This window comes from Podarcis erhardii, assembly GCF_964252035.2.
Source record: "Podarcis erhardii genome assembly, chromosome: 10".
Lineage (NCBI taxonomy): Eukaryota > Metazoa > Chordata > Lepidosauria > Squamata > Lacertidae > Podarcis > Podarcis erhardii.
The window spans coordinates 17,053,769-17,080,939 of record NC_138500.1 but is presented as its reverse complement, the minus strand read 5'-3'; the positions used below and the strand labels follow the sequence as shown (position 1 = coordinate 17,080,939).

At 44.4% G+C, this 27,171-nt stretch overlaps 1 protein-coding gene across 7 annotated transcripts in view; it reads left to right on the top strand.

Annotated features, from left to right (window-relative positions):
* CALD1 (caldesmon 1) overlaps positions 1–27,171 on the top strand; it is a 190,384-nt gene that overhangs the window by 151,188 nt on the left and 12,025 nt on the right. For 4 of the 7 annotated variants that reach the window (XM_081879745.1, XM_081879742.1, XM_081879741.1 and 1 more), the window contains 5 exons: positions 12,617–12,763; positions 14,552–15,731; positions 16,448–16,531; positions 21,108–21,268; positions 25,257–25,518. In XM_081879745.1, the coding sequence (XP_081735871.1) occupies positions 12,617–12,763; positions 14,552–15,731; positions 16,448–16,531; positions 21,108–21,268; positions 25,257–25,518 (1,834 nt within the window). The remainder of the gene's footprint in view (positions 1–12,616; positions 12,764–14,551; positions 15,732–16,447; positions 16,532–21,107; positions 21,269–25,256; positions 25,519–27,171) is intronic. The other 3 variants (XM_081879744.1, XM_081879747.1, XM_081879746.1) reach the window with 3 other exon arrangements.

The window sequence follows — 27,171 nt, the reverse complement described above, 5'->3', positions numbered from 1 at the left end:
ATAGGCAAATAACACAGTGCCCACTTGCTACGTTTCTATATCATGTCCAAGCCATCAATCTCTCCCAGAGCGTTGATCATATTGCTGAGAAATGGGAGGCATGGGGGTGGATTTCGGGCACATTAGGGTCTGTGGCAAATTCTTCTGTGTGGTTTTCTCCCACGCATCTGCAGAAAATGAACCACATTTTGTTCTGCTTCTCAGTTTTGCGGAGGGTGTTTTAGAAATAATAAGAAAAAGAATATGCTGTTCTTTGTTATTTATATAAAACTTCTCTTGCAAAGAATGAGAAAACAGGAATTACAGCTTCCCGCAGCGCATAGTTGAACTGTGGAATTTGCTGCCACAAGATATAGTCATGGCTCCCCAATTTGTGTCTTTAAATGGAGATTAAAGAAACACTAATGGAGGATAAGGCTTTTCAGCAACTATTTGCAATAAGGGCAAGACACCAGCTCCAATATCAGAGGCAGCATGCCTCCTTGAATGCCTGTTGCTTGGGGTCATGAGCTGGAGAGAGGTATGATGTTAATCTCTTGCTTGTGGGCTTCTTGTGGGGTCTGGTTGGCCACTCTTGAGAACAGGATGCTGGGATAGATATGTTTGGTCTTACTTTCTTAAGGCCTTTCAGTGCAAAAACAGACTCAAGTGGGACGTTTTTTAAAAAAAATAAATTATTTATTTATTTTCCCATTCTTTATTATCACACTTTCATCCAGGATTGTCGAATAACTTACAAAAAAAAACAAAAAAAAAAACCACAAAAACCATTCAGTCGAAAACCTAACAATAACATGCATCAAAATCATCCTCCTATTAGTTATACATAACAATATATACTTTTGTCCCTACTAATTTATCCTAATTTCCCCCTCCCTCCCTCCACTTTACCCCTCCCCCAAAAACTTGTTATCTCTTCAGATCTTTAACCATGTACACAGATTATTCATTCTAATCTGGATGCTTGAGTTTGCTCCCCCCCCCCCCCGTGCTATCCAATTCCTATAACTTGTCCATTTATTCAAAATCTTTTGACATTTGTTTCCCCATCATTACCTTTTCAAATATATCAGATAAGTGGGACAACTGGGAAAGGAAATGGAAGCAAGGGGGTAAAGAGGAAAATAACATGTGATTGTTTCAGTTAGCACATTTTTGGGATGAGTTGTAGTCGGGCTTTAGGACTAGCAGGTTGTCCAAAAGATCTCACTGACATATTTTGAGGATAAGTGTGAAGTCAAGGAAATGTTTTCATGGATGCATTCCTGAAGGCATTTCCAGGCCCCAAAGAGCAGCAAGGGAGAAAGTGTGGAATCACCGGAGAGCTTTCTCCAACGCAGGGTTCTCAGAAGTTGTTGGACTTTGAGCTCTGTAATGCAGCCAGCATGGCCAATGACCATAGAACTGCAGTTGAGCTGACCATAGAACTGCAGTTGAGCTGCATGGAGAGATGCAAGGTTGGGGAGGTTGATGTTAAAGGAAGCAAGAAATCTTCAGGAGCCTCAAGGCGGTGAAGCTATAGGACAATGGTGGAGTTCTCATTCTACTTCCTAACATGCACAGAATGGTTGCTAAACATAAATTTAAGGTAAAGGTAAAGGGACCCCTGACCATTAGGTCCAGTTGTGGCCGACTCTGGGGTTGCAGCGCTCATCTGACTTTATTGGCTGAAGGAGCCGGCGTACAGCTTCCGGTCATGGAGCCAGCATGACTAAGCCGCTTCTGGCAAACCAGAGCAGCGTATGGAAACACTGTTTACCTTCCTGCCAGAGTGGTACCTATTTATCTACTTGACTTTGACATGCTTTCGAACTGCTAGGTTGGCAGGAGCAGGGACCGAGCAACGGGAGCTCACCCCGTCACGGGGATTCGAACCGCTGACCTTCTGATCGGCAAGCCCTAGACTCTGTGGTTTAACCCACAGTGCCCTGATAGCAAAAGAGAGCAAATCAGGAATGCACCAGGAAAGGAGAAAGAGGCTTGTGCGTGAACTCAAGGCAGACACTTGTATGACCCCCCCCCCATGGTTCCTTATTACAACATTTTCTTAGAACTTTGGTAAATGGCATCATCGCTGTCACTCATCGGGAGGCTCATTAGCGACATTTAGCAACCAACGCCTTGTAAGTCTAGCAGCAACCAAAGCTAAGCAGTCTTCCTTGTGTTATCTTTGGAACCATTTTTGGCCGCCTTGCACTGCTTTTTCACTTAACTAGAGGCAAAGATGAGCAGATCAGCATGTGCATAGGAACGTTTTGTGCAATTGAAGTCAAATTGGATGAAACCACAGATTAAATGTAAGAGGTGACTGCCGGCGCCGAACTCAGCCCTTTTTCTGTAGCTCGTTCTTTGGCTCTCTGAAAAGCCTTTTTGGGGTAGTTGGGTTGTGAATCTAAAACAGAACATATCTATTTTAGATAGAATATATCTATTTATCCCCTGCCATGGTAAGCTACAGTCCCCCCCCCCCTCTGAAGAATCTGACACTGGGGACGGCGTGCCTTTAAGTTAAAAGCCCTGAAATAATTGTGCCTGCGAACACCTGATACAGAGCCTTGGCTTTTGTTTGGCTCAGTGTAGCCAAATTGCCTACAGGCTTTTAGCCATAAAACATATCACTCATGCTGTGTGTAGGCCTGAAGCCTCTTAAGCATAATTACAGCAGAACTTTGCAGCGCCAGAAATGTTAAATATCTTGGCAGTGAACTTCTCTTTGTAAGAAGCTTACCCAGGGACAGATCTACAGGAGGGCAACTAGGATTCTGAGGGTTAAGAAACCTGCTTTATATCTTCATTTTTGTGAACTATTATTTTACACTTCTTCATATTTATACCCTGCTTTTCTTTAATTGTGGTACCCAAGATGGCATAGATATGGTTCCCAGGTGGCCTTAACATCCAGGCACTGAGCCGACTCAGGCCTGCTGGTTTCAGCCAGAAGGTGACCTGGTGCCTCATCGTAGTCAGAAGAAATAGTTTCTTTGGGCACAGAAGCTGATTCAACCAGGAGCAGTTTGGGTTAAATCTGCCTTTTCAGAACCACAATAGTGACAGTGCTATATTGGTTTTGTCTACAAAGGCACTTCAATATTTTCAATACCCTTGGATATACTATTTTCCTCATGCTTATCTGTGGGGAAAGATGAGCTCCTTTGTATATGAGGGATAAGTTAAAGGCAGTCAGTTTTGTGTCACCGTATGTTTCCAAACTGTTTGATCATACTTGGCGCTGAGTGTAATCCAAATAACGCAAATATTTCTGTTAATCTCGGAATATATTCAGAACTTTCAGAACTTCAGGACATTTTTACATGGCAATCTTCCCAGTTTATTGCTTATTCTTCATGCACCCCTTGATCATAAAACACTTCAAAGCCGTTTACAAAAAGTTGGAGCAAAGACATCAGTCTTAGCCATTTTATGAAGTGGGAACAGGGATGGGCTGAAGGGAGGAAGTCAAATGGTTTTGAAGTTGGGGTGTGTGGAAAGGAGGTGGGACTCACAGCTGTCCATGGAGGCACAGGTCAATTCTGTATCCAGGGCAGCTGTCTACCAGCTCCATCTGGTATGCAGGCTGAGACCCTACCTGCCCGCAGACTGTCTCGCCAGAGTGGTGCATGCTCTGGTTATCTCCAGCTTGGACTACTGCAACACGCTCTACGTGGGACTACCTTTGAAGGTGACCAGGAAACTACAATTAATCCAAAATGCGGCAGCTAGACTAGTGACTGGGAACGGCCGCCAAGACCACATAACACCAGTCTTGAAAGACCTACATTGGCTCCCAGTACGTTTCCGAGCACAATTCACAATTCCGAGCACAAACAGCCTCAGCCCAGTATACCTGAAGGAGCGTCTCCACCCCCATCGTTCAGCCCAGACACTGAGGTCCAGCTCTGAGGGCCTTCTGGCGGTTCCCTCGCTGCGAGAAGTGAGGTTACAGGGAACCAGGCAGAGGCCCTTCTTGGTAGTGGCTCCTGCCCTGTGGAACACCCTCCCATCAGATATCAAAGGAATAAACAACTACCTGACTTTTAGAAGACATCTGAAGGCAGCCCTGTTTAGGGAAGTTTTTTAATGACTGATGTTTTAATGTATTTTTAATCTCCTGTTGGAAGCTGCCCAGAGTGGCTGGGGAAACCCAGCCAGATGGGTGGGATATAAGTAATAAATATTATTATTATTACTTTTTTAATATTATTATTGTTATTGTTATTGTTATTATTGTTATTAGAGACCTTCCTTAGTCATGGCTACAGTGGTATTGTGAGGTTGGTCAACAGTTATATGTTTGGAAGCAGGGGTACTGAGGCTGAGAGGTGGTGACTCAGTGTCTCGCCTCATCGCAAATGATAGTTTGGTTTCCATTGGTTAGAAAGGAAGTTCAGCAGCATATTTTTTAATTGTACAAAAGTGCTTGGCAAAGGTATGCTGCAAATCCCCCACTTTGAAGAAAGATCCTTTCTGCTGTGCATGGTATCTATCCATCCAGCAAGTATATGGAGACGTTGGCGATGTAGGAATGTGGGGCATCTGATTCTTGTTAGCTCTGTTCTCCACATGCCACACAGCTCAGCACAGCACATCTTTGGGAAGCCAGGTCTCCCCTCCCTCCAAATCAGCCCAGTTTATTTCAATTAATGTGAAATTTCACAGTCAGCTCTTGTTTGGGGTGGGTCTTTCTTTCACACGCATGGCTTTCTGGTTGCTAGCAATAGTTAGTCCACCAGCTGGAAAAGGGGGGAAGGAAACACTCCATGGGTACGTATCATCTAGGAAACGCATGCAGAGCACTTCCCTGTTGGTTGGGAAGCCTGCTCTCTGGTAGAAAAGCCATCACAATGGGGACATTTCTCACCTCTCTTATTAGAATATGGATATAGCTGTGCAATCTAAGTTGAGCACAACCTACTAGAACATAGACTTGCGAAGAAGAGCCCTGGTGAATCAGGCCCATCTAGTCCAGCGTTCTGGACCAGTGGCCAATCAGATGCCAATCAGAAGCCTGCAAGCAGGACCGTGGGGTGTTACACACAGGGGTGTCACATCCTAGTTTTTCCTCTCGAGGTGAAATGAGAAGTGCTGCCCCACTCTGTCTCCCTGCAGTGCCTCCTCCTTTGCTGGGCCACTCGCCTCCTCTGGCCCCACTGCACCGCCTCTGCCAGTGGTGGAGAAATGGCCCTGCCATAGGCACCGATTTTCTGCCAGATCTCATTTCTCGCGCTCCATAAGGTCTCACGAGATCTGGCACGAGAATTTGGTGCTGCTTCTCTGACAGAAGTTGGGCGGCTGCTTCACCCTACTTCCTGGGTGGGCTGGCCCTGAATTAATACATTATGGAACAAACTCTGTTGACCGCATGTCATAGTCCTCTGTTGGAAGGGCTGTCTGGGCCAAGTCAGCTTAAAGATAAATAACTCTAAGAAGGAAGAGCAGGGGTTCCTTTGTAGCAGCACATCCACCCCGAGAGACTAAGCAGGCACACAGTCACCTGGTCATAATCTTCCCCACAGCGTGGAGATGAATTTCTTCTAAATTGTTTCTAAATTTGCCTCTGTTCATATGAATTCACATTTGCAAATTTTATGCAAGTGTCTGTCTATCTGTCCTTTTGGCGGGGGGAGTCATTAACATTCTCTTTAGGCAGTATGTGACTGGCTACCCTAGCATCAAAATTTATTCCATTCCAAGCGAGGTACATACTCCATAACTTCCATGTTTAGTTTTTTATTTTGCCAGTGTCTGTGATTTCCAGTTCTATATTATCCCACTCAGACAGTGATGGGATTTACAATACCTGGCCAGAGAGATTTTTGGTGCTGCCACTATGTTTTATATGACTGTGCACAATACAAAGTAACATGGAGAACTGAATTGGAGATTGGGAAAATGAGAAATTGAGAGAAGCTGAAAATGGCGGATTTGCCATCCATACAAAACAGAAGTCTGATATCCCACCTTTGGACATGTGTATCTTTTGGGTGATCTGTGGCAAAGGTTAAAAAAGGCTGCCCTCCCAGAGCACTGAGTCTCAAACCCATCGTAGATGTGGCAACCCAGCAAACCATTGTAGACTTCGCATATTGAGCACATTACTCGCTTTGGCTTTGGGATGCTTCCAGCAAAGCCCTTTTATCTTTTTGTTGGAGGCAAATTTAACATTGTTTCAGTAGCTGAAGGTTTTATTTTTGCTCTCTTTACAGGCTGCCTTGCCTGCAGTTCTTCCTGAGATATAAGCAGAAGGCAATTTATAGACTTGCTGCAGATGTGTTTTGTAGAATCAGCTTGCGTTTCATGCTATGAAGCAAAAGATCAGTCTTTCTACCTTTTTTTTTTTAAAAAAAGGGGATGCCTATAGATATTGGTGGACTTTATCCAACAAAGTAGCCTATAAATACATAAAGGAAAAGTAAAATTTGAATTTAAATTTAAAGTTGTACACAGCAAGGTGGTGATGTTTAGAAGAAAAGTTCAGATTTAAGGCCTCTAGAAATGCTCAAAAGAAATTCTTCGTTGATGTTCCTCTTGATGTTCCTGCATGGGTTCATTCTTCACACTTTGATATTTCTACCTCACAGACTGGTGCATGTGACACATCTATTATCTATTAGAGGTGGATGGATAAGCCAATTTCTCTTCCATGTCAGTTTTCCATGTGCTCAGTCATAGCTCTGTATAGCCCTATCTTTTTGGTTTAACTTGTGCACATTTGTATGCATTTTCTTCCTAGTTCACACATTTTTGTATGCTTTGCTTTCCCCCTAAAATACTTAGGACTGCTGTACACAATTTTAAATTTATGTGTGCAGCTTTGCACTACAACTTCATTGCAAAAATCGAATAAGTGCTTAACCTAATAGGTAGCTGTGTTTTAAGCCACATGAGAAGAACCCTGCTGGATCAGACCAGATGCTAGATCAGCATCTTGCTCTCACATTGGCCAATAAGGGAAACTTTCAGGTAGAACAAGAGCACAGCAGCACTCTTCCCCACTAGTGGTTCTTGGAAACTGTTATGCAAAGACCTACAGTCTCTAATGCTGGATAATCTATAAGGCACAAACCAGCAAATTAGGTTGGTTTTGCTTTAAAATACAGAACGAACTAATTTCTCCTTCATTGCTATTAGCCGCTCTGAATAGCAGGAGCTCTCCAGGCAGGGCCGGCCCACCTATTAGGCAACCTCCTCAGATGGTGGGATTGCCAGGGGCAGCAGATCCTGGTGTCAAATTTCTCCCCCTCCTGTTCCTGATGTAGATCTTCACTCACCCCTTCTTCCCTGGTGGGCAAGGGCGTGCTATTTTAGGCTTTGCATCAGGGGCCAAACTGGCTTGGGGCAAGGGTTTCTCCCAATTATGTTACCAGGCTTTAAAGTCAAGGTGTTGCAGGTTGAATTGGGAACTTCCTGCATGCAGTGCATGTGCTCTACCATTGTGGTCTCATAGGGAGAATGTCTTCACATTATAATTCACGGTGTGCATCTGAACTCATGCAATTGGGGGCCCTTGAATATGGTCCATTCTAGCACCCAATACAGACTTCAATTCAGCCCTTAGTCTGTGATGCTGTGATTCCCCAGGAGACATTCTCCATTTCCTAGCTGCTATGCCAGGCTTGAGCTTCTCTGAGCTATATGTTTGCCAAGATGTATTTTTAGATAGGAAGAGATGAATTAAATTTTAAGAATAGATTTGTAAACAATCCAGCTCTGCATCCAATTAATCCACCAAGCTGCATGTTTTCTCCTTCTCCCCCCTCTTTTTTTGCAATCTGGTTGGCGTATGTAATACTTGCACGGGAAGTTCCTTGGAAACAAAACCTGCAACTTCTCCTTGCCGTACCTACCCTGGCAGTCTGGATTGAGACATTTTGGAGCTTCCCTAAGACAAATAAATACTATAAAGTGTAATGCAGCTGATGAGAACAGACAGCTCAAAAGAGAGAACAAGCAGCGTCAAATCACAGAGCCTTGATGGGCAGTCACAGCAAAAACCTACGGCTCCGAGTGGAAATAGCTGAAATGTCGAGAAATTTTGTCGCAAGTGGCCAAAACCATAATGCCTCTTGAGGGAGGAGATTGATAGCTGGTGGTGTATCCCATTTTATTTTTAGCAGGATGTAAATGCAGATATTAAGGGCAGCTAAGAACTCCAACCACTTCCTTGGCCGGGTGTGTACATCACGTTAGCAAGCTTAGCAAGAGAAAGGGCTCCTCTTTCCCAGTGAACCTTTTCTATGTGCACATACTGCAATGACTTTGTCATTTAAGGTAGGACTATAACAACACAACAACTGCCTCACTGGAATAGTCTTAAGGTCCTTCATGATGTGCAAACATTTTCTTATAGGTACTGGAACAAGCAGACAGAGATGTGAACTTACTCGATTCCCACTTCCTGAACCGATACATGAGCTGAACTACAGCTCTCCTTCAAAATCTACATTTCAGATTTGGTGACGGGAGTTCTCCACCACCACCACCCCCAAAAAATCTGTGTGTGTGTGTAACATAACTAGGGTCAAAATGTTGAAGTCATGAAACAGAATATCTGGAGGCACTTCTGGAAGGAGAGAGGCATTACGGTAAAAGAAGGCATACCTGTCTTCTCAGTCCCTTGGCTGGAGATGATGACATCAAGGTGTGTGCAAGACGGAAAGCAAACCATAGGCTGGTAGATTTTAGACTGAATTGAGAAAGGGACCACCTCAGCGTATGTGGCTCGTCTTGCATGCAGCTTATGCAAGACAAGTTGCCTGACCTATCTGGACCTATTTATCTGCTTGACAAGCCAGCAAGCCTTCAAAGGGTTTCACACACATTATCTCTGTGGTTCCTACAAAAGGCTCAAGCAGGGCTTTGGTTGATGAAACCAAGGGCCCGCCTAGTTCAGCATCCTGTTTCTCACAGTGGCTGTCCAGATGTCTCTGGGAAAACCCAAAAGCAGGACATGAAGTCCACAGGCTTCTCCTGTCGCTGCTCCCCAGGAACTGGCCTTCGGAGCTAAGCTGCTTCTGAACATGGAGATTCAGAGGCGAACAGCATGTTGATGCTTAATGCCTTGAATGCTGTTACATCCTCTGTTTTTCTGTAATTAATTACACGGGGGGGGGCATGGCATGTGTGTCTGTGTGTCTGTGTCTATGTCCCCAGTATGCTAAGAAGGGAGGGGTTATTCCTTCCCCAGCCACAACCCCTCTCTGAAAATGCCCCCTCCCCCTGGTATGGCATATTAAAAATGACTATATAGAAAGGAGAGCCAAGCAGCCAGGCTGATGTAAAAACAAAAGTGCAGTGGCAGAGGGCCTTTAGAGTTATTCCAGCTATGACTCTCTTAAGGCAAGGTTGGGGGTGAGATTTTCAGCCTCTCAGTGCTACAGCCTCTGCTATGCATGCGGAAAGTGCATCTTCAGGCAGGACCGGGAAAGACCCCTTGTCTGAAATCCAGGAGAGCTGCTGGCCATCAGTGTAGACAATATTGAGCTAGATCAAGTGTTTCCCAAACTTGGGTCTGCAGCTGCTTATGGACTACAATTCCTATCATCCCTGACCACTGGTCTTGCCAGCTAGGGATGATGGGAGTTGTAGTCCAAAAACAGCTGGAGACCCAAGTTTGGGAAACACTGACTGCTAGATGGACCAGTGGATTTGACTCTATAGGAGGCAGCTTCCTGTGATCCCATCATCCCTGACCATGGGCTCGCTAACTGGGGCTGATGGGAGTTCAGCAACGTTCAGAGGCCCCCTGTGATCTACCCCTGGTTTAACGAAGCAGTGCACTTCCTGTTCCCGGTTGACCATATATGGGAAATGCCCCGAGCAAAGAGCGAAAGAGAGAAGAGTGCTCTTATCTCACAACACCCTCCTTTCAGCTGAATATTTAATAAGGCATATCAGATGGTCAGGAGAGCAGAGAAGCCTATCATTATGGAGCTGTTTTCCCAGCGGTGACAAAATAGCTTGCAGCAAGCAGATGTTCAACCAGGGAAAAGGTTTGTTAAGAGACATGCTGCAGGTAGAGAGAACGTTATCTCAGTGTGGATTGTGCAAGTTGCATTCTGGAGAAGGCCATTGTTGATTTGACATCCTGGGTTGCTTAGAAAGGAGGCAGAAATGAATGTTTGCCCTGGCTGGGGAATATCTCACTTGCATGGAATGTTGCAGGGGGCCCACAGCTTGCATTATGGAGCTTTGGTGGGTCCCAGCTTCATGGTGTTTGGTAACAAGTGTCTGCCTTTTGCAGTTTATGTGTTTATTAAGAGAAACACACATGTGGCATGTTCTGGATGTGGCAGGCACAGTTAGCCAGGCAAAGTATGAGGTGTCTGTGAGGACCAAATTAAGCATTACCTTTTATTGATTGACCTTTATTTTATTTATCTCTTGCATTTCTTCACTAGACCTAAAACTAAGCGCATGGCTGGCAGCTGTACGCCTTGTTCATATCTTTCCTTCTGTAATATTGGGAGTGGATGAAATGCAAAATGCTGCGATGCCAGGACATCTAGGTTGAATTAGAACTCCCTTTTGGGGTTGGAGAACTGTTTTGCAAAATTCTGGGAAGCGTGACTATTGCAGGACAGGTGTATTTTGGTTTGTGTGTTGTTTCGGGAAGAGCAGATTAGATAGGATTGTATTAATATGCAAACCCAACCCAATTCCTTCCCCATGGCGTTCCTTTTCCTCTAGCTGGCAACATCACCTACCAGGGCTAGATTTAAGTTTGATGAGGCCCTAAGCTACTGAAGGTAATGGGGCCCTTTATGTGTCCAGCTGTCCTTTCTCAACATAAAATTGTTGCTGTTTTTCGTGTTGAATATATGCTATATGGTAATGGACATAATAGGTATCTCAAGCCATTTGCACATAACAAAATATGTATTTTATCAAAGTAATTGTTGAACATGCAACCAGTCCATGCAGAATGTAGGCACCCTATATATAGAAATGAGCAAAGCAGTGATTTTTTTAGGGAGCAGGCTAGCAGGCGGGGCCTTTACTTATATCATAGGAGCCTACACAACATAAAACACTGTTGCTGTACGTAGGTTTTATTTTATTTGTTTTTTATCTTATATTTTGGAAATGTACATCCAATTTTTCCCCTTTAATTTTTTTTGGGGGCCCCAAGAGAGTAGGGCCCTAAGCTATAGCTTGTTTAGCTTATACGTAAATCCAGCACTGGGTGGGAAGCTTTTATGCATGGCTTCCAGGGTTCTAAATTTTTAAGTAAAGCAGATTCCCTGCTGCAGATGCTCACCCAGAGTTGGTGCCTCATTGTTTTGAATGCCAGGATAGGGCTCTGCTTTATCCCTTATTCGTACCAGATCCTTCTCATTTAGGGTCAAGGCTTTCTGCTTTGTCTCTGCTTTGAACTCTTCCAACCGCAAGGGCTGCCCTGCTGACACATGCCTCCTCCCACTTTTTCTTCTTTTTATGGCATGGTCTCACCAGCAAGATTAAAAGAAACAGTTGTGGTGGAACAAGGGGCAGGGGCAAACCAACCACAACAAAAGCTTGCGCCGTGCCAAAGCCAAGAAACGCAGCATGGGAGCATAGCTTCCACTCCAGCTCTGGCACGTTAACGGCAACATTGGCTTTTAAGTTTCTTTTGGAACTCGTAAAGCCAGGGTGTGAAATGTCTGCTGATACAGCTTTTTCTCCCTTTCTCACTCCTCCCCCTTAGGGCAGCTTCTGACATGACGACTCCACGTTCCCCCGTGAAAATGGTGTTTTTGCACCAAGCTGTTGGAAAACAGCCACATGGGTTCATTTTGGAACTTACAAGGCCCTTGATGCTCCTCAACGCCTGAACATCCCTGCTGGAGTACCTCATGACCCAACACCTTTCACTTTTTCCCATAAAGCCTTTCACTTAACCCTTTGGTTCTCACCTCCAACAGAAACAAAACCTGGGAATGTTAAAGGGACCCCTGACAGTTAAGTCCAGTCGCGAATGACTCTAGGGTTATGGCGCTCATCTCATTTTACAGGCCGGGGGAGCTGGCGTTTGACCACAGACAGTTTTTCTAGGTCATGTGGCCAGCATGACTAAGCTGCTTCTGGAGCAACGGAACACTAACCCCAGAGCAGCACATGGAAACGCCATTTACCTTCCCGCTAGAGTGGTACTTATTTATCTACTTGCACTTTGATGTCCTTTCGAAGTGCTAGGTTGGCAGGAGCTGGGACTGAGCAATGGGAGCTCACTCCATCGCGGGGATTCAAACCGCCAACCTGTTGATCAGCAAGCCCAAGGCTCAGTGGTTTAGACCACAGCGCAATGTTAATTGCATGCAATTCCTGGCAATCACCTCTTGCTTCACTACCCTGCTCCTTTCCCTTCCCTTCCCTCTTCTTGTAGACTTCCCACTCTGGCCAAATTTCAGATTGTAGGCTTGCTGGGTACAGAGACCTGCCTTCTTTCTCTTCTTTTCTGTTTTGCTTCCTCCGCGCATACGTTGGTTGTGTTGTACAATAGTAGAAACTCTGTAACCTTAGAAACAGTCTAATGTCAATGCACCACTGAATGAACAACAGCAAAGTGGTTTGCAGGCTCACAATCACTCCAGAATGGATTGAATAAAGGCTCTGACCTCTCCCAAATGGTCTTTTGCAGGTTAGCCTACCAAAGAAATGACGACGACGAGGAAGAGGCTGCCAGAGAACGCCGCAGGCGGGCCCGGCAAGAAAGACTGCGGCAAAAGGAAGATGATGACTTTACAGGGCAAGTGATAGAGAAGCCTGAAGTCAATGCCCAAAACAAGTAAGACTCTACTCTATGACTGTGTTCTCTGCTTGCCTGACAAATCAGGGCGCAGAAGTGTCAAGTAATGTAATAGCTCCTGCTCAGGGGTGACCTGTCCTGTTTCACCACCTGAGGCAAAAGGTGAATGTGCTGCCTTCTGCTGCTGTGCCCCTGAGGCGGCTGCTTCACCCGGCCTAATAGGTGGGCCGGCTCTGTTTCTGCTGTTTAACCCAATGTTCTATATCAGGCACCCCCAAACTTGGCCTTCCAGATGTTTTGGGACTACAACTCCCATCATCCCTAGCTAACAGGACCAGTGGTCAGGGATGATGGGAGTTATAGTCTCAAATCATCTGGAGGGCTGAGTTTGGGGATGCCTGTTCTATATCATCTACTCTCCCAACTGAAAGAAGTGTTTAGTGTAATAGAGGCACCAGTAATCTGGAACACAAAGTGTATTTTTTAAAAACAAACATTTGATTGAAAGTTTTAACATTGCCAACACGGAAGAGAAGAGTGCTTCAAATTGAGCAGCCCTGGTAAGTACAGTCAGCACAAGCGTTCAAACCAAAGATACAGTAAGAATTGCAAACATTGGGTTCGTGACTAGGAAGCGAACATACGTATGGTTTGCATAATTGCATTTGTAAATAGGTCCTCCACCCAAAAGGAAGCCTTGGGTGAAAGGAAGAGGAGGAGGAGCGAGATACTTGTTTACATAACTCACTAAGAGGGAACCAAACTTTGTCAAATTTATCACATCTGGCAACACTTCCCCTAACTGAAATCAAGCAGGCACCTACAGTTCTGATATTTAAGAACATAAGAAGAGGCTGCTGGATCAGGCCAGTGGCCCATCTAGTCCAGTGTCCAACCAGAGGCCTGTGGGAAATTCTGCAAGCAGGACCTGAGCTCAGGAGCATTATTCTATCATGCTCTTTCCAAAACCTGGTATTCAGAAGCATTGCTGCCTCTAGCTGTGGGGGCAGAGCATAGCAGTCATGGCCTATAGCAGACATGGCCAAACTTGGCCCTCCAGATGTTTTGGGACTACAATTCCCATCATCCCTGACCACTGGTCCTGTTAGCTAGGGATGATGGGAGTTGTAGTCCCAAAAAATCTGGAGGGCCAAGTTTGGCTATGCCTGGCCTATAGTCATGAATGTCCCTCTCCTCCATGAATTTGCCTAATCCTCTTTTAAAGCCATCTAGATTTGGTGGCCTCCTGTGGGATATAGACGTACTTTCTTTTATCTGTCCCGAATCTTTCAACATTCAGCTTCACGGAATGTCCATGCATTCTAACATTTGTCACCCCTGAAAACATTCTTGTTTCTCCAGATGTTTTTAGAGAATTCATTTGATTCAGTGTCTATCACTTGTCCTGTACGGTAGTACCTAAGTTCGCGAACAGCTTAGTTGTCAAACAAATCAGCTCCCGAACGCTGCAAACCCGGAAGTGAGTGTCCTGGTTTGCGAACCTTTTTCGGAAGCTGAACGTCTGGCGCGGCTTCCATTTGAGTGCAGGAAGCTCCTGAAGCCAATTGGGAGCCACGCCTTGGTTTTTTAACAGTTTCGGGAGTCGAACAAACTCCCGGAATGGATTAAGTTTGAGAACCAAGATACCACCCTATTTTGTGATTTTTCACTTCGATGATATTTTACTGATTTCATTGTGCTCCTCTAGGAGTTGGCGGCTTATAAATATAATGATAAAGAATATTAATGTAATAGTTGACGTAAAACCAAAGCACTTTGTTGTGGTTGAAGGCTCACAGAGTATTGCTAATTTTGTGTCTTATGTAGCATTGAAGAAGAGACCAAAAGTACTATGACAACAGTTACCACCGTTACAAATAGTCAAGGGGATGGGGATGATGATTCCGTGTTCCTGGAGAGGCTGGCCAGGAGAGAAGAAAGGCGTCAGAAGCGTCTCCAAGAAGCCATGGAACGCCAGAAGGAGTTTGACCCGACAATTACTGACGAGAGCCTGTCACTCATAAGCAAAAAGGAGATGAACAATGTGGAAGAAAACGAGACCCCAGAGAAAGATGAAAAAGTGGACACCCATAGGAGACGCTATGAGGTAGAGGAAACTGAAACCATCACCAAATCGTACCAGAGGAACAACTTGAGACAGGACGAGGAAGACGAGAAGAAAGATGAGGAAGACAAGGAAGAACCTCAAGATGAGAAGCCAAAGCAAAGAACCATAGAGGATAATCAGGTAGAAGTAACATTAGAAAAGGAAACAGTAGACAATGCAGAAGAAGCTGTGGTGGTAGAAATAAAACATTTTGAGGTAAACGCAGATGAGGGAAAAGTAGAAAACGGCACCGATGCCCTAGCAGTTGAGGAGGAAACAGGGAGTGGGGAGGTAATAAATATTACCGTAGCCTTAGATCAAAAGACAGAAGAAGAAGATGAAACAGAGGCAGAAAAGAAAAAATTAGAGGAGAAAGAAAGGCTTGAGAGAGAAGAAATGGAGAGGGCTAAAGCAGAGGCAGAAAGGAGGGCTGAGGAGGAGAGAGAGAGGCTCGAAGCAGAGAAAAGGGCAGCTGAGGAGAAAGAGAAGTTAGAAGCAGAGGAAAGGGAAAGGGAAAGGATCAAAGCAGAAGAAGAACGGAAAGCGGAGGAAGAGAGGAAGAGGATTGAGGCAGAGGAGAGAAGGGCTGCCCAGGAGAAAGAGAGGCGTGAAGCTGAGGAGAGGGAAAGGGCTAAGGCGGCCGAAGAGAAGAAAGCTGCCGAGGAAAGGGCAAAGGAACAGGCAAAGAGGGAGGCTGAGGAACGGGAGAGGGCGAAGAAGGCAGCGGAAGACAAGGCTAAGCTAGAAGAGGAAAGGTTGAAGGCAAAGCAAAAGGCTGAGGAGACCAAGGTAGATCAGGCAAAAGGGAGGAAGGGAGAAGAGAAGAAAATAGAAGACAAACAGGTAAAAGAGAAGAAAGTGCAAGAAGAAAAAGCCCCGGCAGCTTCCCTGAGAAAACAGGTACAGTAAACATTTTGCACTCAGCCAACTTACTACACTTGTGTTTCATGGGAAATGTAATGCATTTTACCAAAACAAAACCAAAAAATGGCTGGATTGCGACTTGCTCACAGTCATCCCTCTGCACTTTGGACCACTAACTCTTGCAAAAAAAGGAAAAATCTTTATTATTATTATTATTTGTTCTTAAACTTATGGCATCCAACTCTCGCTAACATAGTGCATGGTGGTGCATGTCTGTTTGTTCCCTTCTTGGCTCTCAGATCTTCCAGTGGGATTTTGTGCATGCTCTGAAACCTTCACCGTCTCCCTTGCCTTCTCTTTCCACGGCTGCCAGTCGGCCGGGGGCAATAGCCGGGCGCATATGCAAGGTACAAAGGCACAGCATGGGCGGTCTGCGGACGAGCACCCGGCAAACGTTTGTGGCGGGAGTGCCAGATAAGCACCCTTGAGTATTAGAGCCAAGCACAGACTGAGCTCTGCTGGGCTATGCGCAGACACGGGGCACTCCAGAACGGAGGGAAGAGAGCACGAGCGTGCAAGAGGGATGTGGAAGTCACTGTGCTACCACCCGGAGGGAGTTGTGTTGCACGGCGGCAGCAGCAGTGGCACGGAACCAGGGGGTATGTGAGCACAAGCTTGGTTGACGCCGTGGCAGATGGGGCAGGGTTTGCCATGGAAATTGACCTTTTCGTCTTGCGGAAACATTGCAAAAGGGGGAAGAGAAAGAGGTTAAAGTGGAAGCTAAAAAGGAAAAGCCTCAAGATGACAAACTCCGGCCGGCCTTCAAAAAAGAGGAGGTAACTAACCTGTTGCTTGGAGGGGGAAGGGCGTGTGGGAAGCGGAACACAGCCCCAGACATTCATAAAATAAGCTCGGAGGAGAGTCACTCAGCAAAAGTCAAAGCCATTTAATGCACCTTCCAAGTGTAGGAGCACCTTGACTCCAGAGCGCCATTTCATACTGGGGAAAAGGAAAGGAAGGTCACAAGAAGATAACGGCCAATAGCAAGACGTGAGCTGAGTCAAAGCTTTGTGAAACTGGGTGTGTTGTAAAACAGGCACGAGGCTAGTTTAGCCTGCCCCAGCCTTAGCTTGTATCCAGGTGTATGACGAAAATATCGCATTCCCATTTTACCAAAGAACCAGCTTCAGTCAACCTCAGCCCACATCCCTGTACAGAGTGCAGGATGTGGTCATTGGTCCTGTATTTTTAGTAGGTTAAGGGAGCATCTGGTGTTGGGGTTCTGGACTGGCACCGACTAACCTTCCATTTCTCAATTTCTCCCTCCATTTCCTCATAACTTCTCTTCCTGGAATTGGTAATTTATTCTGTTAATGATGGATACCCCAAGAAACCTTTAGCTCCTTAGTCTGAACTTAACTAATGATTTTCCATTTCATAATATAAAATATGCAGACTCCAGCTTCCTCCCCCATGTTGAAAAAATTTACAAAATACAGTGCATTGCATTTCTTCTGTAAACACAGGAGCTGGTGCCATTGTGTTTCACTGTATGGTAAGTAAAGAATATTGGGTCCTAGAGCATCATTCCCAAACTCAGAGTCTGGCTCACTTATGCAAGAACCATAATGTAGGTTTCGTTTAAGTGAATCTTTCCATAACCATTTTTTTTTTGTATTTAATTTTGCCTAACATACACATACTTGCAAACAATTCCCCACCAATCTATGCCTCTTTATACAGTTAGCCTGAGCATATGCATTTTTGAACACATTACTTGAGTGGTGAACCACACTGCAAAATTCAGAGAAAGGATTGTTGTGTTTCGGTTCACCTGCGAATTGGGTAGATTTGACTTGAAATGTAAAGTAAATTGACTTTCTCCTCCATCCCTTTTCACTACCCATGGTCCCAGTTCCAGGAGGATGAAACTGGCAAGTATCATCTGTTGCCTGACCCATAAAACAAAGGATTTCCCTGTGTACTTTTAAAGCAAGCTGAGAAAAGGCTATATTTTGGTCAGTTCCCATCCTTAAATGCTAAATGAAGTGCTATGTGTTGTTGGCAATTAAGTGATGAGCTTGACCATTCACCAATTTCTCAAGGAAAAGCAAAACTGTGAAAACGAGAAGAGATTCCAGTTCACAAGGGCGACCATCGTTCTGTATCCAGTTCAGTTTACATCCTAGACTCAGTTTGCTTCTCTAGACTACCTTAAAATTCTGGGTGTGCAGAGCTGGCCTGCAAACGTCGTACTGAAGCAAGCTTTCTCATGACATGATATTTGTGGTATTTCCTGCTTCCAATTTGGCTAGACATGCAGCATGAACCACATTTTATTTTCCTTTTCTTTATTTACAGAGTCTCCACCCCCCTTTTTTCTTTTTAAAATGCATTTATGTTTACAAGAGGATAAGCTCTTAGTCTAAATTGTGGTCATAAAAGGCTCACAACTTTCTTTGGAGAATTTTGATCTTGAAATCCAGTTAGGATTTGGATTGCCCAAAAGAAGTATTTGAGAGATCCAGATTAAAATACCACACATTATATATTCCTTCTAAGTCAGCTGGTTGCCAGTCAACTGATTAAGGAGCTGTTGGTAAATTATCTACATTTTAACTGAAAATTAAGTAATCACAATTAAATGAGTTTGCAGGATATCAAAAACTTGTCTAGGTGTCTTTGGGGGCAGGAATATTAGAGGAAGTGTGAAACTGAAAGAGCAATGCTATATATACCTACTCATAAGTAAGTGTCATTGAGTTCATCACTCCTGTAAAGTGTTATAGAATTGCAGCCTCAAACTTAGAAAAGCTACCATGTGTTACTAGATTTGGGTTGGAGTTCTGCCCTCCATGATGGAATCTCAGTTTCTGATGGGGATGGGAGCATTTCTGAAGTGGTTCGCTCTGTTTCCTGGAAGGTTTATTTTATTAATTATTTTATTATTTTTATTATATATTTTTAGGAGGGATTTGGGGATATTGCAGCCTGGTGGTGGCTGGTTAGTGGCATTAGTGAATTGCTTCCAGCTTTTGTATTCATATTTTGTCTGGGTCCTTTTTCTCTTAATTGATTTTTAAAAAATGTTATTGTATTTTTTATGTGCATCTTGAATATCAACATTGAGAGAAAGCTGGGAAAACATTCTACCTCCCCCCCCCAAATGATGCAACTGCTGTGATGCAACAGTTGAAACACTATGTTGTTGTATGTCTGGGTTTCATTCCTACCCTGAAATTGGAATAAATGTGTAGTAGAGCCATCTTGACATACCTCCCCCCTACAAATATATTTGGCAATCTCCAAAATTCCTTTCTCAAAGACTTTAGCATTTGTGCATGGTGAAGGTTGCTCGGTTGAGTCAAGGGAGAACATTTGCATTTTTGCTCACTGCCATTTCAGGTTTGCTTTGGCTGCTAGTTTAACTGATGTTCTTCCTGAGAATACAATTTCTCTTATGTGTCAGAAGAGGGGTTGTTGTTTTTTAACACTGCACAGTTCCAGTGAGCATCCAGGCATGATGACTCAGTGTGCTGTAGGGTCAGGCTGTCAGCCGTGGACATAAATGATGCTAATCCCAAATGACGCCGTTTGGGGTGGGAAGGACTTTGCAAGGATGTTGCATCTGGCTGAGAATATCACTAGGCCAAGAATTGCGCAGCAAAAGGGAAGAACTCCACTTGGCTTGCCTTTGGCATTGGAGCTCAACCTGAGCAGTAGAACCGCTTATATGCTTGCGCAAAGCATATGGGAAGGACTGCAGCTCAGGCTACCTGGTTTGCTTGAACAAAGTCTCAGGTTCATTCTCTGGCAACTCCAGGTAGGCCAGAGAAGGAGAGAGGCCTGTCTGAAATCCAAGGAAGGCACTGGCAGTGAGCTAGAAAGACCAATTGTCTTGACTTGATGTAAAACAGCTTTCTATGGTCCTATAGGTGTGGTGGAGTTATGTCTGCACCTACATGCGCCTGAAGCCATTAAAACCCATAACCTGCGCATGGCACAGGGAACAGGAGTTAGTGGCTCACCTTGACAGGAGCAGGACGTCCAAGTCGTGGCATTGAGCACAGGTGGCTAACCCACAGAGCAAGAACCATCGGCATCCCTTGAGGCCTTTCTTTGTGTGCCTCTTCCACAAGAGGTCTGGAGGATGGCAACACAAGAACGGGCCTTTTCTGTGGTGGCTCCCCCATTTTGGAATGCTCTCCCCACAGAGGCTCACCTGGTACCTTCATTACATATCTTTAGGTGCCAGGCAAAAACATTCCTCTTCTCCCATCCTATGACCCTTTTAAATGTGTTTGTGGGATGTGGGGTTATTGGTTTGTTTTTGTTTTGTTTCATTAGGTATCCTATGTTCTCATTTTGTATTTTTTTTCTGTTGTGAACCGCCCTGGATGAAGGGTGGTATACAAATTTAATAAATAATAAAATAAAAAGCAGAGACCAGTTATAGTTGTAAGGGGTGTGTGATAAAATGGCTTTCCCAGTTTCCCCATCCTTTTTGCACAGAGCAAAGTTGGGGCTGGCATTTCCATAATTTTTTTGACGGGTTGTAGCGTCATCATGAAGCCAGTTACAGTGGACGCTCGGGTTGCGAACGTGATCTGTGCGGGATGCACATTCGCAACCCGCAGTGGTGCGTCTGTGCATGCGCGGGTTGCAATTCGGTGTGTCTGCGCATGCGCAAAGAGCGATTTAGTAACCCGAGGTATGACTGTATAGTGAATTCAGTGCTTCCTCAGAGAATGCTAGGAGGGGGGGAAAACATGGCAAACAGCAGCTGAGGCTGTGGAGTTGGTTATTATTGCTTCCACCAGAAGTATAAAATACATGGTGGTGCTGGTGGAAAAAGTTGAGTCAAGGTGCAGTTTTGTGAAGCCTTTTCTTTGTCCTGACCTGCTCTGGATTTTGCAGGGTTGGGGAGAACTTTCAACACTGCCTAAATGGACTTGTGCAGAAACAGGATTGTCCATGGCCAATAGTGGGGGTGGGGAGGGAGTTGATCTTCCTGCCAGTTTCTCCAGCTTGGTAGACTTGTGATGAATCCCTGTTGATGAACTACAGCTCCTACCATCCCCAGCCAGCATGGCCAATGACCTGGGATGCTGAGATTTGTAGTTCGGCCCTGGGTTCCCCACACCTGTTGTAAGAGCCGCTGCAAAACATGGATCAGGAAACTGTGGCCCTTGAAATGTTGTTGGATTGTAACTCTCATCACCCCTGACCATTGGCTATGGCTGGATGGGACTGATTGGAGCCCAGCAACATCTGGCAGACCACAAGTTCTCCTGCTGCAGAACATCTGCAGAAGATTAATGGCTCATCATCTGCTTGCTGAAAGCGGGAGAGGGATGCCTCTCCTCTGGGGTGCTAGGATGTAATTGCTTCATTTTTGCAATGTCTCCCTAGCAGATAAAAGACAGCAAGCTGATCAGGGACAAAGCACCCAAAGAAGAGGCTAAGCCCGGCTGGGATCGCAAGAAGGGATTTCCGGACTCGAAGCCACAGAACGGGGAGCGTTTCCAGGAACTCCCTGCCCACAAACTTAAGCATACGGAGAATGCATTTAGGTAAGAGATACACTCGTAAGGGGGCAGTGTTTATACTTGGGCCTGGTGTTGCCTTTAATGGGTCTTGGCTGCAACAGGATGAACTGTGCCGTAGGAAAGACAAAAGCCATTTTTACATGGGAGGCTTGAAAGGGTTTCTCGCTAACCTGTTAATCTGCGTTCCCGTTCTCGTTCCCCATGATTTCTCTGCCCCATTGGCAACGAGTACACCAGTTAGGTCAATAGTGCAGTGAAATGGCCAGAAGTCTAGCCTCCTGCATGGCTTTAGCTGAGTCCTGAAAAGTTTAATCTTGCACAGTTTACTCTGTGAAGCACTGGGCAATTTGCACAGGGCAGCGACGTTGGCGTGGTGCTTCTGCCTGCAGTGTTTATCCTTTAGGAAATTAAAAGGTAAGCGGTGAGTTGGCTATAAGAGCTGGAGTCTGCCAGTGTGGTGAAGCGGTTCGAGTGTTAGATTAGGACCAGATAGGCCCATCCAGCTGTGAAGCTCATGGCATAATAATAATAATAATAATAATAATAATAATAATAATAATTTATTATTTATACCCCGCCCATCTGGCTGGGCTTCCCCAGCCACTCTGGGCGGCTTCCAACAAAATACTAAAATACAGTAATGCATCAAACATTAAAAGCTTCCCTAAACAGGGCTGCCTTCAGATGTTTTCTAAAAGTCTGTCTCTACCTCTTAGCCTAACCTCAGCCATGGGGTTGTTGTGAGGATAAAATGGGGGGGGGGAGTATATGTGCTATCTTGGAGGAAAGGTGGGGTGGAAGGTCTGTCTCTCTCAATATAAACTGACCTGGACTCTGTATTCATCATCTGAGTCCTTTGTTTGTGTGCCTCCTCCACAAGAGATCTGGAAGGTGGCAAGGGGGCCTTTTCTGCCGTGGCTCCCCGTTTGTGCAATACTCGCCCCAGGGAGGTTTACTTGACACCTTCACTGTATATCTTTTTTTATATATATAAATAATATTTATTAAAGTTTTAAAGGTTACAAAAAGAAAGTGTAAAAACACCATATCAAACAAGAACAAAACAACGCATCACAATAAGGAAGAAAAAGAAGAAGAAGAAAAAGAAAAAAGAAAAAAAAACACAGCTAATCTTCCCATAACATGTCTTTCATTTGCTTGTTTCCTTGACCTCCTCACACCTCCCTTTTTTGTATTCTAGTTCAGTTAACTATTTCAGCAAATCCTTTCCATCTTTTCCACTTTTTGTTCTGTAATTTATCTTAATATAATGTAACTTTACTTTCCCTCCTTTCACCAATTAACAGTCTATTTCTTCCTAAACCCTTATAACATTTCTGCTAAAACCACATAACTTCATTCCAACATCCTTCTAACATTCATTAATTTTACAATGTTTCTGTAGATAGTCTTTAAATTTCTTCCAATCTTCCTCCACCGACTCTTCTCCCTGGTCTCGGATTCTGCCAGTCATTTCCTCCAGTTCCATGTAGTCCATCACCTTCATCTGCTTCACTGTATATCTTTAGGTGCCAGGTGAAAACGTTCCTCTCCGCTCAGGCCTTTGGCCGATTAATATTCTACAGCCTTTCAAGTGTGTTTCTGTTCCAACTATTTATTTGTGCTCTTCTCTCGTGTTTTTACCTTGTGGACTGCCCCGAGATCATCTGATGAAGGGTGGTATATAAATCAAGTAAAATTAAAAGTAAATAAATAAATAAATCAGGTTATAAACAATTAAACATTGCAACAAATTCCCAAGATTTGGTGTAGGTTGACATTCACATGATCTGAATGTCGGCAGGGTTTTGCCTTGAGGGGGATTTTGCTAGCGTCATTCTCTGTCCCCCGGCTAGCATGAAAGTTCTCTAGAGAAACTTGCCTCGGGACTGGGACACGTCAGACAACAGGGCGAGAGAGCTCACTTTGACCACGTGAGAAACACAGCTCAAGAGCCAGCAGCAGAAACTCGTTTCTCTTATTCTTATGATCTGCCCAGATTCACCGCACGTTCTCAGATACCTCTTGCAGCCCCATCTCAATGTGGCCCTGGGAAATCAACACTGCTCTACTTACTGTAGAGGTTGGATTAGCCAGCTGTTTTGTTTTAATCTCCCGCTCATTTCCCCTGTGGCCCTTTCAGTAGATGAGATGATATTGTAAACGCCACTCGCAAGCCTCCATTTCTGTAAAGCTGAAGCTATTTAGGGTTGTAAAGATGACCCCTGAAGCTGCATACGTCTGCAAACCTAAACTATGTGTGTTTGAGCCATATAAAGATAAAGTGTGAAGTCCTGAGAGGCTCAAAGAATATTGATTGTTTCCCATGCTTTTGACACTTGCAATGTACACTATTTTTTTTTTAAAAACAAACAAGTAATAATAAAACAATACATAATATAAACTGTGTGTGTGTTAATGCATATATGCATTAAAAATATAAAGTACAGCAAAGACACAAGTGCAATGAAACGGTTATATATTTTCTCCCCATCCCCGACAAACAAATACCCAAGGCAGCTTGCAAAAAATAAATAATTCAGAAACGTAATGAGAACAATTAGAAACATACATAGACTATACTAAAAGCAGCAAATCTAAGGAGGGCAGCATAAGCACAGCAGCAGAGGTCAAACAGGTAAGGATAAAAGGCCTGATAAAGAGAATTTTTGCCTGGTGCTGAAGTACCATCAAAATAGGTGCTGGATGCGGCTGCCTGCAAAGACCATTCCAAAGTCAAGGCTGCCACCAGTGAAAAGGAATTTTCCTCAGTAGCCACATGCTTCAGAGAGCACCAGGGAAAATATCATGCTATGATTCCCTGAAGCTTAAGTGAGGACCAGTCTTCCCATTAAAACAGAACGAGCTGGTAGAATTCTGGATTCTACCAAAAAATAATATTAATATTAATATTAGTTGTTGTTGTTGTTTAGTCGTTTAGTTGTGTCCGACTCTTCGTGACCCCATGGACCAGAGCATGCCAGGCACTCCTGTCTTCCACTGCCTCCCGCAGTTTGGTCAGACTCATGTTTGTAGCTTTGAGAACACTGTCCAACCATCTCATCCTCTGTCGTCCCCTTCTTCTTGTGCCCTCCATCTTTCCCAACATCAGGGTCTTTTCCAGGGAGTCTTCTCTTCTCATGAGGTGGCCAAAGTATTGGAGCCTCAGCTTCACGATCTGTCCTTCCAGTGAGCACCCAGGGCTAATTTCCTTAAGAATGGATAGGTTTGATCTTCTTGCGTCCATGGGACTCTCAAGAGTCTCCTCCAGCACCATAATTCAAAAGCATCAATTCTTCGGCAATCAGCCTTCTTTATGGTCCAGCTCTCACTTCCATACATATATATATAATAAATAATAATAATAGTAATATATTTATTCCCCACACATATGGCTGGGTTTCCCCAGCCACTCTGGGTGGTTCCCAACAGAATTTTTATAATAATAATAAAAAGCAATAAAACATCAAATATTAAAAACTTCCCTAAACAGTGAAGACATCCCTTCAGATGTCTTCTAAAAGTCAGATAGTCATTTATTTCCTTGACATCTGATGGGAGGGCATTCCACAGGGCGGGTGCCACCACCGAGAAGACCCTTCTCCTGGTTCTCAGTAGCTTTACTTCTCGCAGTGAGGGAACCACCAGAAGGCCCTCAGAGCTGGACCTCAGTGTCTAGACTTCGGACTGCAAGTGGCAGAGTTTTATTTACTGTGCTCTCCCATGTAAAAAGTGCATAATATATTTTCATACTGGGGAGAGAGCTAGGCAAGAACCACTCTCCCTCATGTGCTGGTTTATTATATTGAGGGAGTTTTTTTAAAAAAGTAGAAGAGAATTGAAAGCTACGACACCCCATTCTGCGCTCTGAAGTGGTCCAGTTCAGGGTACAGCGGTCTCTGCCATCCATTCCATTCCATTTTGCATTATATCTAGATTGATCTTCACAATGCCAATCCTGACAAGCTACAGAATACTCTTCCTCACTGTCGCTTGCTTCTTTCTCTCCCAGCCGCCCAGGCCTCAAAACCACCCCAGATTCTGAAGAAGCCAAGCCGGTGTCCCACGTGGAGGCTGGCAAGCGGGTGGAGGAGCTGCGCCGTCGCCGAGGCGAAAACGAGAGCGAAGAGTTCGAGAAGATGAAACAGAAACAACAGGAGGCAGCCGTGGAGCTGGAGGAGCTGAAGAAGAAGCGCGAAGAGCGCCGGAAGATTCTGGAAGAGGAGGAGCAGAGGAAGAAGAAGGAGGAGGCAGAAAGAAAAACTCGGGAGGAGGTAATAGCTGCTTGATGTATTCCAGGCTTCCTCAACCTTGTTTTTGGCCTACAACTCCCATGATCCCTAACTAGCAGGACCAGTGGTCAGGGATGCTGGGAATTGTAGTCTCAAAACATCTGGAGGGCCGAGGTTGAAGAAGCCTGATGTATTCAGAACAAGACATTGTTGTGGTTGATGGAGGAAACTGCCTCATATGGAGAGATTCCACTGGTGCATCTACATAAGTTTTGTCTACACTGATTGACAGGGAAAGGGCAGGCACTTTGACCCTCTGTGTGCATGGGTGTCTTTGTAGAGCAGTGGCATTGTACACTATATCCTGAGCATGGTGAGGGACCAATTGCCCAGCTTTCTACCATAAGAACAGGATCATTGGTTTGGGTAAATAATATCTCAATTGGACCTAAGAATTGTGCCTAGCTTCTGGTTGTACATCTCTGAATTAGGTTGCTCTGTTCCTTTGGCAAAGATTCTTCTGGTGGTGTTGTGACTCAGACTTACTTTAATGGAAAAATCTGGTTTGGAATAAGCTCTTTAAACGGAGGGTAATTGCCTTTTAAAACTGAGCGTCTAGCTCCTAAAACCCTATGGCTTTAACGAAAGACAGCAGCACATTCCAAAAAATGAGGCAACCAGTGACTAATATTGAAATACTCTTTAAGGGAAATACTCCTATCAAGAGATAATTGCATTGTACGAGGTGCACTTTCAAAGCTTGCAATATTGTTGGTTCGTTTCATTACTTGTTTCACCAAATTTGCACACCGCTCGGTTGTAAGCAACAGCAACAACTTCCTCAAAGCAGCTTACAAAATAATAAAACAATGAAATGAGTTCTTCTCTTCCTAAGTTATACTTGCAATTTATGGATTATCCTGCCCTTTTTACTGTTGTGCCACAGGACGGTCAGGAATTCTGTTCCCCTGCTACAGTTCTAGCTGGGTGTGGGGAAGATACAGAAATTTACCACAGGGGTAGGAACGGATAGATCCCAATTGTTTGCTTTTAAATTGGAAAAAACTGCTCTGTGGAGAATCATGAAATTGTAGAGTTGGAAGGCACCCCAAAGGTCATCTAGATGAACCCCCTGCAAGAACAGAGAAAGTGCTTTGTGATGTCACATTCTCCTAACCAATCAGTGCTCTGAACAGCCACTTCAGGCTGGGCACGCCCCACCCCCCTGCCCACAGCCTCAGTCCTTGAGAGATGCTTGCCAGACTTAAATAATCCTCTGTGTGTGATCTGTTGGGGTTTGTCCTTAGCTCTTAATTTTTATTGTGTATGTGTGATTGCAACAATATTAAAGGAAGTGCAGTTTCCACTGTAGCCTGACTCCTGTCTTCATGGATGCCTGTATACACTAGTATAGAAATGCCACCTTTGGTTAAGTTCCCACCAATTTTTCTTCTAATTTCTTCATAACTGTAGCCTTGTTCACTTAGCAGTACTAGTTTACATCACTTTTTGGGTGACTAGCCAACTCTGTGCCGTTTCTTTAATTTTATTACATTATAAAAGCTCACTAAATGAAAAAAAAATCAAAACAAAACAAAACAAAACAAAACAAAACAAAACAAAACAAAACACCCCAACCAACTTGATAGCAATCGCATAACACACTGACAAATGTCCTCCTCTCAGCTCTGGTAC